We start from the raw sequence: 11958 nt of genomic DNA, 5'->3' as shown, positions 1-11958 counted from the left end.
AACGCATAAGGGAAGAAAATTCGTTTGGGCAACTGAACAAGAATCCGCATTTCAAATCTTGAAAACGAAGCTAACCACCGCTCCTATCTTGTCACTTCCCGAAGGCAACGATGATTTTGTTGTGTATTGCGACGCCTCAAAACATGGTTTTGGGTGTGTGTTGATGCAACGAACGAAAGTCATTTCTTATGCTTCCCGACAACTCAAAATTCATGAACGAAACTACACGACACATGATCTCAAACTCGGAGCCGTTGTCTTTGCACTTAAAATGTGGAGACACTATCTTTATGGAACCAAGAGTACTATCTTTACCGATCACAAAAGTCTCCAACACATCTTCGATCAAAAGCAACTAAACATGAGACAACGAAGGTGGATTGAAATCTTAAACGATTACGATTGCGAGCTTCTTTACCATCCCGGAAAGGCAAATGTAGTAGCCGATGCCTTAAGTCAAAAAGAAAGAGCGGTGCCTCTTCGTGTCCGAGCCTTAAACATCACCATCCACACAAACCTTAATAGCTAAATTCGGGTAGCCCAAGATGAAGCTCTCAAGGATGAAAACATTTCACACGAGCTCTTGAACATTTTAGTCTCTCGATTCGAAACTAAGGAAACCGGACTCCGATATTTCGCCTGAAGGATTTGGGTGCCTAGTTATGGGGACCTACGAAGTCTTATTTTAGATGAAGCCCGTAAGTCACGATACTCGATTCACCCCGGTGCCAATAAGATGTACCACGACCTTAAAGAACAATATTGGTGGCCGAACATCAAAAGGGACGTAGCTACTTATGTTGCCAAGTGTTTGACATGTTCCAAAGTCAAAGCCGAACACCAAAGACCGTCCGGACTACTCCAACAACCCGAGATCCCGCAATGGAAGTGGGAAAGGATAACGATGGATTTTATCACCAAACTACCAAAAACGACGGGCGGTTATGATACTATTTGGGTTATTGTTGACCGTCTCACCAAATCTACACACTTTCTTGCCATGAAAGAAACGGACAAAATAGAGAAACTTGCACAACTTTACATTAAGGAGATCGTAGCCCGACATGGTATACCTTTATCGATTATCTCCGACCGAGATGGCCGTTTTGTTTCTAGATTTTGGCGTACCTTGCAAGAAGTGTTGGGAACGCGTTTAGACATGAGCACCACCTATCATCCACAAACCGATGGGCAAAGTGAATGTACAATACAAACCTTGAAGGATATGTTACGAGCTTGTGTTGTCGATTTTGGGAAAGCTTGGGACAAGCACTTACCTATCTCCGAATTCTCCTACAACAATAGTTATCACGCGAGTATAAAAGCCGCACCTTTTGAAGCGTTATATGGCCGAAAGTGTCGCTCTCCTCTTTGTTGGGCCGAGGTAGGCGACGTGCAAATCACCGGACCCGAACTCATTCACGAAACCACCGAGAAAATCGTTCAAATCCGAGATAGGCTTAGGACGGCCCGAAGTCGTCAAAAGAGCTATACTGACAAACGACGCAACGACCTCGAATTTCAAGTCGGTGACCGCGTAATGTTAAAAGTCGCGCCTTGGAAAGGTGTTATCCGTTTTGGGAAACGCGGGAAGCTAAATCCAAGGTATATTGGTCCTTTCGAAATCTTGGAGCGTATTGGAACCGTTGCTTATCGTTTAGATCTTCCACCTCAATTGAGCTCCGTTCATCCTACCTTTCATGTATCTAACTTGAAAAAGTGTTTTGCCGAACCCGATATCGTCATCCCTCTCGAGGAACTTACTATTGATGACAAACTTCATTTTGTGGAGGAACCGGTTGAAATTGTAGACACCTCCGTCAAGACATTGAAACAAAGCCGAATTTTGATTGTTAAAGTTCGTTGGAACGCCAAAAGAGGACCCGAGTTTACTTGGGAAAGGAAAGATCAAATGCAAAGGAAATACCCTCATCTATTCCCGGTTCCGGAAACGCAAGATTCCGAGGAAGAAACAACGACTACTACGCCTACTTAAATTTCGGGACGAAATTTCTTTTAAGGAGTAGGTAATGTAACATCCCGCCTTTTTCCGTTTACTTTTCCGTTTAATTATTTAAAGTCCGTTATATGTTTATAACACCTCCCGTTAATACGCGTTTTAAATTATCTCGTTTAGATAATTCACGCCCCCGATTAAAACTTGAGGGACCAATCTTGCCATGTGACCAAACTTTTGACTAGGTCAAAGTGGTCAAACCACTCCCATCCATTCATCTTTTTCATTTTCATTTTTCCTTTTCTCTTCACACTTTCCATTTTTCTTTCAATTCTCCAAACAAAAGAATCATCATCTAAATCCAAGCTAGCGGGTGTCTCACAAAACAAATTACATATTTGGAATCCTTGCAACTTCCTCTTCGATTCCATACCGATTTCATCAAGTTTGGGTAACTTTCTAAAATCACTAGATTATGTGTTCTTGATGTTTTTAACTTATAAAGTTGTTAATTAGTGTCTATGGCTCAAGTCTAACATGAATATATGATTTATATGTTCGATTTTGTTATTTGAAGTAACTAACATGAACATAAACTTTGGTGTGTTTGATTTGGTGATTTGGTTGTTTGAATGATGTTAAATGTTATAAGTGCATGTATTAAATGTGTTCTTAACATCACTAGCTTCAATTTGATGTGTAGGTTGTTTTAGAAAACTTCATAAACATGATTAGTGATTTTGATGTTGTTGGTTAGGGTTTGATAGAATTGAATGTGAACATTTAATGCATTGAAAGCTATGAGTTATTGTTAGTAAGTAGTTAGTTGTATTGTATACTTGATTATCTACAAAACGGCGTGTTTTATGTATGCATTAAATGCCCGAATCATAAATGTGCACTTGTAAAATTTGAAACATTAAATGTGTGCATTGATTGATCATTTGATTTGAAAAGTCGATTATTGCAAATAATGTTTTCGGTTGGTGAAATGTGTTTAGTTGGGTTCCTTGTCAAATTAGCTTTCTAACGATATAAGGTGCGAGTTTTAAGTGTTAGCGGTTTGTAAAATATGCTTAAAAGAGTTTTGATTTGAGACTTGAACAATTGAGACTGACCAGGTACCAGCACACGACCAATGCCGCGGCGCGGCAATCCTGGGTCGCGGCGCGACCTAAGCCGTGTCCAGGTTCTGACCTCCTTGGTCAAAATAAGAAAAATGTTTGGCACGCTATGGACCTCCGATTCACATGAGACTTATTCTAACATGCTTATATATGAATAAAAACCTCAGAAAAATAGTTCGGGACCCGACCCGAACGTGTTGACTTTTTCGTTGACTTTGACCGACCAAAGTTTGATTTTTTGTCAAACTTAACCAAATGATTATGCAACCTTCCTAACTTGTTTCTATACTTGTATCTTTTATGAAACTTGACAAATTGATTCACATGCTACATAATCGAGTCGTAACGAGCCATAGGACTAATTGAACATCTTTGACCTATCGTGTTTACCGTTATTGATACGACCTATTTGTTTAGGTCAAGACTAGCATTATCCTTTGCACACGTTACTTTGTGAAGTACTTTTCATACGTGCACTCAAGGTGAGATCATAGTCCCACTTTTACTCTTTTGAACTTACATTTGGGATGAGAAAACATAAACATTTCTTTTTAACTAAGTGAACACAAGTAGAGGAAAACAAACATTCTACATACGAGTTTAGAACAAAATTCTCAATTCGATTATCATTAGTTACTCTTGCAGTGTGTAAGTGTAGGCGTAAACTTATGTTGTATGGCCATATGGGTTTGATAAGCCCTCATCTCGGACGGTTCGCTACCGTCTACGGATGAAATATATTTTCGAGAAACAGTGTTGTTCTAGCATTATTAATGGGGTTCAACGGACGGAATTTTAAGCCTTGATAATTGGGTGCTCGTGAATATTAACTTTTAGAATGTATTAATATTTTATCAATGTGCAAATCTTGTGGTTCGACTTACAATTACTCACTTACTTATTTAAACCTATGATTTCACCAACGTTTTCGTTGACAGATTTTCCCTATGTTTTCTCAGGTCCTTGATCATTAGGTGATACATGCTTCCGCACATTCTTTTTGATATTTGCTTGGATGTCGAGTATACTTGCATATGTGGAGCGTCTTTTGACTACTTTAAACTGTGTCGCACGTGTTTCATTTGTACTTTAAACATCGTTATGTACTAGTTATGGAAACTACTTTTGTAAACTTTGAAACATCCACACTTATGAAATGAATGCGACATATTTTCGGTCAAACTTTGTCTTAAAGACTTCTGACCATGTAATGGGACCTACGTAGACGGCGCCGTCAAACATGATTTGGTCGGGTCGCTACACAATCCTACAATTCTTCAGGTGGTCCAAAAACTCTTGACTCATATACTCACTTCTTCCATCAGAGTGAAGTGATTTAATGGTCTCTCTAAGCTGATTCTTTACTTCATTTTGAAAGACTTCAAACCTTTCAAAAACTCCATGTTTATGTTTCAGCAAGTAAACATAACCATATCTACTATAACCATCAGTTATTGTAACGAAGTAAGTTTCACCATCTAGACATTGTTCTAGAAGGGCCACATACATCAATATGCATAAGTCCTAAAAGATATGTAGCTCTTTCACCTAAATCGGAGAAATGAGCCTTTGTCATCCTTCACATAAACATTACTCACATACATCAAATGACTCAAAGCCATTTGATTCCAAAAGTCCATAAGAATGGAGTTTTGAAATGTGTTGTTTATATGACCAAGACGACAATGTCTAAGATAGGTCTTATTCAAGTTTTGCTTGAATTGTTTGACGGTACAGGTATACACAGAATTCTCATTTGAAATAACACCATGCATATCAATTTCAAAAATACCATCACTTGGATAGGCATTAAGATAAAAAATATTATCCTTAGAAATTGAAATATCAAAGTGCGTAAATGTAAGTTCAAAACCAACATCTTTCAAACTATATTGCTCATAATACTAGGAGCATTATAACATTGTTCCAACAAAACAATAAGACCGCTTGCAAGAGTAACCTCTTAGTGACCAATCGCTTCAATCGAAGCTTGATTCCCATTGCCCACTCGCAAATCCAGTGTGCCCTTCTTCAGTCTATTATTTCTTCTCATTCCTTTCATATTGTTACAGGTGTGAAGGCCACAACCAGTTAACAAAGATCCAGGATTCACTAGAAAAATATATAACTGTATATGAAATATATCTGAGTTTGCTAGTCTTACCAGCATTTCCTTTTCTCAGCTTAGATTGGTAGATAGGACAACTTCCTTCTCCAATTGTCAACCTTTCCACAATGAAAATATTCTCGGCGTCTTTAGTTGGGATTTCCTTCTTGGAAGGTGGAATATTTTTCCTGACAATGATTTGCCATTTTCCTTCCACAAAGTATTTAGCTTATTCTTTTTCACCCTTTCATCCTACTTCTCATGTCCATCAAACAACTTCCGATAAGCATTTTACTGAGCAACAGAAGATGCCCTAGTAGGAGGATCGAACAAGGGTTCTAAATTTTGTTCAACTTCCATTTATCCTTGAGAACAGTTCTCAGGTTACAGTGACAGTCTAGAAAGTTTGAACATTGAGTTTATCCCTCTCCAACAAAGAAGGAAGCGTGTTTTGGTTTACGTTTTGTTTATTTCACATCTACAACAGATACAGATTCAATTTAGTATTTTCGATATTGAACTTTAGTAAATTAACTACCCAAGTTTTTATAATTTTTTAAAAACAATTAATTTACGAAAGCCTAAGATCCACATAGAGATTCCATAGTCACATCTGTTGATCAGCTAGCAGTTATAGAGTCTATTGGTAGGTAGCGGGTACCAATTGCATTACAAGTGCAACTCTTAGATCTTTATGGGACCAAGAAATATATGTAGTCCAACAAACCACTATTATCTACTGACATGTTTGTCCCATCCTTGCCTCGAACTCAGGTCTCACCGTGAATACGATTAAGTCGTCCAATTTGGAAACAGTGGAAATTCACGCTAGTCTCACTAGATCGAAAAATCTACCTCGTGGCTATAATTCAGCCTAGTCTCACTAGATCAGAAAAATAACGAGGAGTGTTTGCAAGCTCATTGGATGACATGACTTAAATTTAACGGGTATTTTAGAAAAAGTTCGTGTCAACGAATAATGCATGCACACAAGATTCGCTACACTATTAGTTAAAAAAATATTTTAACCAATTGTATATGTCGATTATGTTTGTGCGTCTAATTTGTTATTTAATTTATAGCATATATAAAAAAAATAACAAATACACAAACGTGTATCGTTTTAAAACAACTTTAAAAGATGTCGCCCATATAAATTATTTGAGTTTTAAAATTATCAATTTTAAACTCGTTAGAGTTTAGCTTTTAAAATCAATGATTTTAATCTTTAAACTCATTACGTGTTTTATTTAAAGTTTTCATCAAAAACATTTAGCATATACTCTAATCAACAATTATATATATAAATGCGTAAAATAAAACATAATCATGCATCACACACATACATAGCCTAGCCCAAAATCCTATGCTTGATCCCATGAGCCGACATAGGATCAAGAGGTCAAACTAAGGACAATACCATAGCTCCCACTTGATTCAAGAACCAAGTAAAGCTTGTGTCAAACACCATCGTTGTTAAATTGATCCATTCGCCATCTTCTAAGCCAATCTCCATGTTGCATCTTTATCTTCAATCTTCATCTTGTTACATTTATTTAAATTTGAAAAATACAACTAATCAAATACTTTTACAATTTGAAATAAACCAAATTACAAAACTATGAAATTGAAAATAAATACAATACAACTCTGGCTTCATGGCCACTCAATAAATCAATAACCAACCTGGCTTAAAATTGCCATGACCAACAGTTACCACAATCATACAAAATCAAACACATAGGTCGGGGCATTATATGCTATGTATGCAATCAAAATTTTTAACCTCACACATTGTTTTTTAACAATGACACCGACTTTTCTTGTGGCTGTCAATTGCAAAAGGGTTGTTGACATTTAAAATAATACTCCTTATTTTGTTTTTGCGACGTCTTGGTGTAACCCGAGAAAAGAAGGCCCAAAAATTAATTATATAATTTCACTAAGGTAAAATAAGCCCATCATAAATGGTCAATTAAATATTTTGCATTTAACTAAATATACTTTTCGAACTGTAGGTTATAATTATATATCAACAATATATAATAATGGTGTCTAAGTACTAAAGTGTGTGACCCCATAGGCCTGTATATAAGCGGTAATATAGATTTGTGTTATGGCGTGCACACTAAAGTCAACAATATATCCTTTGAATAGGGGGCCACCATGAAATATTCCTTCTTCAAATGCTGATCCTTTGATCATTTATTTGGTTATATGATAAATTTTTGGGGGATTAGGATCCTCTCAACTCTCAAGTCTCAAGTAATTTGATTACTTGATAGGTCATGATTTTTGTGAGGAAGAATGGTAGGAGCCTAAGAGGTCATTAACATAATTTTTATTTCTTTTAGTTATTCAATTTTATCAAGTCACGTACAAATAATATGATATTATTTGAGAGAATCTCAATTCATATTTCTGGTGTACTTATGCTACAAACAAGGCCGGACTTTGGGTGGGGCTGAGAGTGCAACCGCACCCAAGGGTGCCTTTCGCACATCGCGTTGTTTTACCGCCCATGTCCTCAGATTGAGCCGGGTTTCCTTCTGGACAGCAGTTGGAAGCGGGTTATGCAATTGCAGGAAGATGAACGCGTGAGTGGTTAAGTCCCCCTGGATGATCTCGTACTGCTGTTCAAAAAACAAAAAACAAATACAAGTCTAATATATGGAATCTTCCAATAATGTGTGAGGTTAAAAAACAGTTTTGAGTGTATAATGAGTTGTCAGTTTATCATTTAAAAGGAGAGTTTTGATAATGGTATACTAATTGATACGAGTAGTTAAGTATTTTCTCTTTCGGTTTGTTGGCCTTTATTGGGTTGGCATCGACCTATACAGTTTTTGTTGGTTGTATTTGATTCTATGTTTTTAAAGAAATCATGCATATGATGTGATTTATTTTATATATACTCCGTAACTAACAGTAGGGTTTTTTTTTTTGTTATGAAATACACAGTTTTCAATTTGTCATTTGTTGTTTTTGAAAAACAAAGTCACAACGTAGTAGTTTTTTGGATTAGATTTGGGCCTCACGTTTAAACTTTGTGTCATTGAGACCATTATTCCAAGTATCCATTCGGGGTTAAGTATCCATTCGGGGATATGTTAAGCAATTGACGATGTGATTAATCTTATGGATTTGATTTTGTATTATGAAAAAAGGTAAAAATAAAATAAAAAAACACCTAAATTGACATCGTTTTACGTCTTGAAATGATACTGCTTCCTAGAAACAACGCCATTTCTTATGTACATGGTTTTATTATTTACTTTATTTGGATTTGGATTGGATTTGGATTTGAATTTGGATTTAGATTTAGATTTTCAGATTACAGTATTATATCACAAAATCAAATCTTTAACTTTTACATCATCAATTTTCATAAAGTTTTACAACATCGCCTGTTGGATAATGTGAATTGTAGGCTAAGGAAAAAAAAAAAAAGTCGAGTTTCAGTTACCTGAAAAATAAAATAATGTGTATATCCCAAAAGAACAAATATGAAAAGTAAATCCCATAAAAAATAGTGATTATCACCTAAATGTTCATTTTTTCTAAATTTTTTTGACTCGGGACTCATAAAAAAAGTTAACAATTGCCCGCACAAGGTGCAAGGGCGCAAGATGCCTCTTGCGACTTTGCTCCCCGGTGGACGCAAGAACGCAAGGTGCCTTTTGCGACCTTGCTTTCCGGTGACGCAAGGTGCCTCTTGCTCCCGCATGGATGTCATTATCAATGTTTTCTTTTAGACATTTCATCAAACACCTTACGTGCGCTTTACATATTATATTTTTTTCTTGATCGTCTTCATGGTAATACACCAAATATCATTTTTTTTCTTCTACATTTTATTGATTTTAGATACAAGATGGAAATTAAAAAATCATATGATGCGATGAAAGGCGATCCCTTAATTCCTTGCTTCAAGTCCTTGCTTGAAGTCCCTTAATTTTTGGTGTATTACCATGAAAGACGATCAAGAAAAAAATACCAAATGTAAGGCGCACGTAAGGTGTTTGATGAAATGTCTGAAATAAAACTTTAATTATGACATATAGGCGGGAGCAAGAGGCGCCTTGCGTCTCCCGGGAAGCAAGGTCGCAAGAGGCACCTTGCGTCCTTGAGTTCACCGGGGAGCAAGGTCGCAAAGAGACACATTGCGCTCTTGCGCCTGGTGCGGGCAAATTGTCAACTTTTTTTTTATGGGTTAATAGTCAAAAAAAAAAAGTAGAGAAAATGGGTATGTAGGTGATAATCCCTACAAAAAAATATCTTGTAAATAATTAGAATAATCCATCAAATAAATACTCCAAAATCCTACTTTCAAAAAGCGCACCCTGGAAGGAATTTATGTTTGTTTGATTTGGGCCTAATTATTGCTGAATGTATGGGCTTTTCACAGCGTAGCCCGTTTTATTTAGTCTATGGTTATTACATTTCGCGTAATATTATTATTATTATTATTTTATTTTTTGAAAAGCAGGTAGATTAAAACCAAAACGAGAAATTACAATACAAGGCGCCGGTCAAACAAGAATGACCGACCCAAAATTAAACCACGAGAATACAATTAAGTGTAATTTGGCACAACTCTAGCAATACGATTACAAATCTAAGAACAATTGAGGACTAACAAACCATTTTAGCCAATCGATAGATTTTCCTTTAATCCGACCCAAGATCCACTCAAAAGACTTAACTTGGATCTCACTCACTAAAACCGAAGCACTCCACGATAGATTTCGCATAATATTATATTTCATATTTCATCATCTTATCATATTATCATACTAGTACTAAACTAGTACTAAATTAGTTCGAAAGTATAACACCAAGTGTGAATAAACAAAGTAGCATTACATACTGTAATCAATTTCGGCGAAAGCTAATTAATGACGTAAGTCACGTCGCGCTGCGTCACGTGCAACACGTGGCGCCCAACTCATTTTTATTTGGAACTTTGGTCTGTTGAGCTCGTAAAAGCATGGTCAAGTCAACGCCACGCGTTTGACAGCGTAGCGTACTGGGGGTGTTGACTTGTTATTGCTGAGCTGGACCGAAGTCCGTTATATCAGGCACGTGGAGAACGTGGAGTAGGTTGTGGGCATTATTAGAAGATTTTAGAGGCAGTTATTAAAGGAGTGGCCACTTATATAGCAGTTATTGGATATAACCGCCGTTATCTATCTATAAATAGTGGCCTAAAGCCTCATTTGAGGGGTAATCAACCCACACACACACACTAATTTTCTTATCGTTCCTACCTTGGAGGCTCGGTAAAAGACAAACAACACCACACCCTTCGTACCCATATAACCAAAGGAACTCCTTCCGATATAGGCATTGTATAAGAGATGGGTCGGGATGATCAATGTGGTTGTTACATTGTTCATGGACGTATAAGATTTGGGTGACCTTGTTTCGTTGGTGTAATGTATGTTGGTTGTTTCCTTCTTCATTTTGAAGTTTTCATATGATTGGTGCAATGATATGGAAATTAAAGCAACGAAGTTTTGGTGTCTATTTAGCCCGACGACTATTTGGGTGGTTTAGAATGCTATGAGTGAGGCTTTGTTTAGTGGAAGGTACACTTGTTGGGCAGAGTCATTGCACACATAAATCACAAGGTCTTTCAATGGTTGGTTGATTCAAGAATATGTGATGCACATCAACTATATATATGGGAATCCCAGTCATATTTGCTTTTGTAAAGGAAGAGTTTGATTTTTTGTTGTATGGCTAGTAATTTAGTGTTTGTGATAGTGTATGGTCAAACTTTGTAGGATTATATTTTGGGCTTATATGCCATATGGTTTGTGTAAGTGGACAAAGTTTCTTGTAGTCCACCTTAACTCATTGATGTTCTTTTCAGTTTTTCACTATTTTGTGAAAAATTGGTATTGGTATGTATTTAATTCTATGTTTTTTTGTCAAAAATAATAATAATAATTTGGGATGTAAGGAGTAATAATACCCATATATACATACAAAACTACTAACATTATTACAAATCTTATTCATATCTTTTAATTATTATTTTTATTTTTTTGCATAAATAAAAAACACAAAAAAGATGAAAAAAATAAGAGAGAAAAAGAAAAAAAAGAAAACCGCATCACACACAATCGCAAGATTGACCGAACCCATCGAGGACCCTTCGATAAACAGAGACGTAGAAAACCTAACAAGAACCAATTCATCGGGTTCTTGTAGATCCTGAACATGGCTGGTGGAGGTAACAGGAAGAAATTCAATAAATCAAAATCTCGAAAACCCACAAAACAATCATCATCATCATCTTTATTCGTTGAAGGTGGTTTATTATCCGATTGGTCTCCCCTAATTACTTCTCCCCCTTCCAGAGGTATATCTATATCTATTCTATCTGTATCTATATCTGCAATACATCAATCATTCTCTATTTATGGGATTAATTTAAATTCAATGCTCTGTTCTATTTATATTTTGTTATTGTAGGAAATAGTAATAATGCCAACAGTACTGGGAATAAATCAAAGAACAAATCTGCAGTGAAATTTGAGATTGGTAGTACATCTGGCGCTAAACCCAAATCTTCAGCTTCTAAAACAAGGCCAATTGAATACCATAAACAGAAAAAGAATAATGCTTTTTCTTACCAATATCCTCAGGTGATCATGATATTCAATGAATTTTTGTCTTTTCAGCTTATTTTGGGGAAATTAGCAGTCTTTGAATTTTAGGTCATATGCTTGGTTGTTGATAACTATGTTGCAAACATA

At 36.2% G+C, this 11958-nt stretch overlaps 1 protein-coding gene across 1 annotated transcript; it reads left to right on the top strand.

The window, feature by feature from the left end:
* Positions 1-11292: 11292 nt before the first annotated feature.
* LOC139853704 (uncharacterized) lies at positions 11293-11919 on the top strand. Its single transcript, XM_071843071.1, has 2 exons — positions 11293-11561; positions 11675-11919. Exons 1-2 carry the CDS (start codon positions 11420-11422, stop codon positions 11917-11919), a joined length of 387 nt encoding a protein of 128 aa, XP_071699172.1. The 5' UTR covers positions 11293-11419.
* The last annotated feature ends 39 nt before the right edge of the window (positions 11920-11958 follow it).

This window comes from Rutidosis leptorrhynchoides, chromosome 6, assembly GCF_046630445.1.
Source record: "Rutidosis leptorrhynchoides isolate AG116_Rl617_1_P2 chromosome 6, CSIRO_AGI_Rlap_v1, whole genome shotgun sequence".
NCBI lineage: Eukaryota > Viridiplantae > Streptophyta > Magnoliopsida > Asterales > Asteraceae > Rutidosis > Rutidosis leptorrhynchoides.
Note: the sequence above shows the minus strand (reverse complement) of the source record. Positions and strands in the feature narration are given on the sequence as shown.

Bases quoted from the DNA above. Each gene is read 5' to 3' on its own strand.
- LOC139853704 (XM_071843071.1), top strand. From the start codon at position 11,420: ATGGCTGGTGGAGGTAACAGGAAGAAATTCAATAAATCAAAATCTCGA. The intron at 11,562-11,674 runs GTATATCTATAT...TTGTTATTGTAG, and splicing joins TACTTCTCCCCCTTCCAGAG to GAAATAGTAATAATGCCAAC.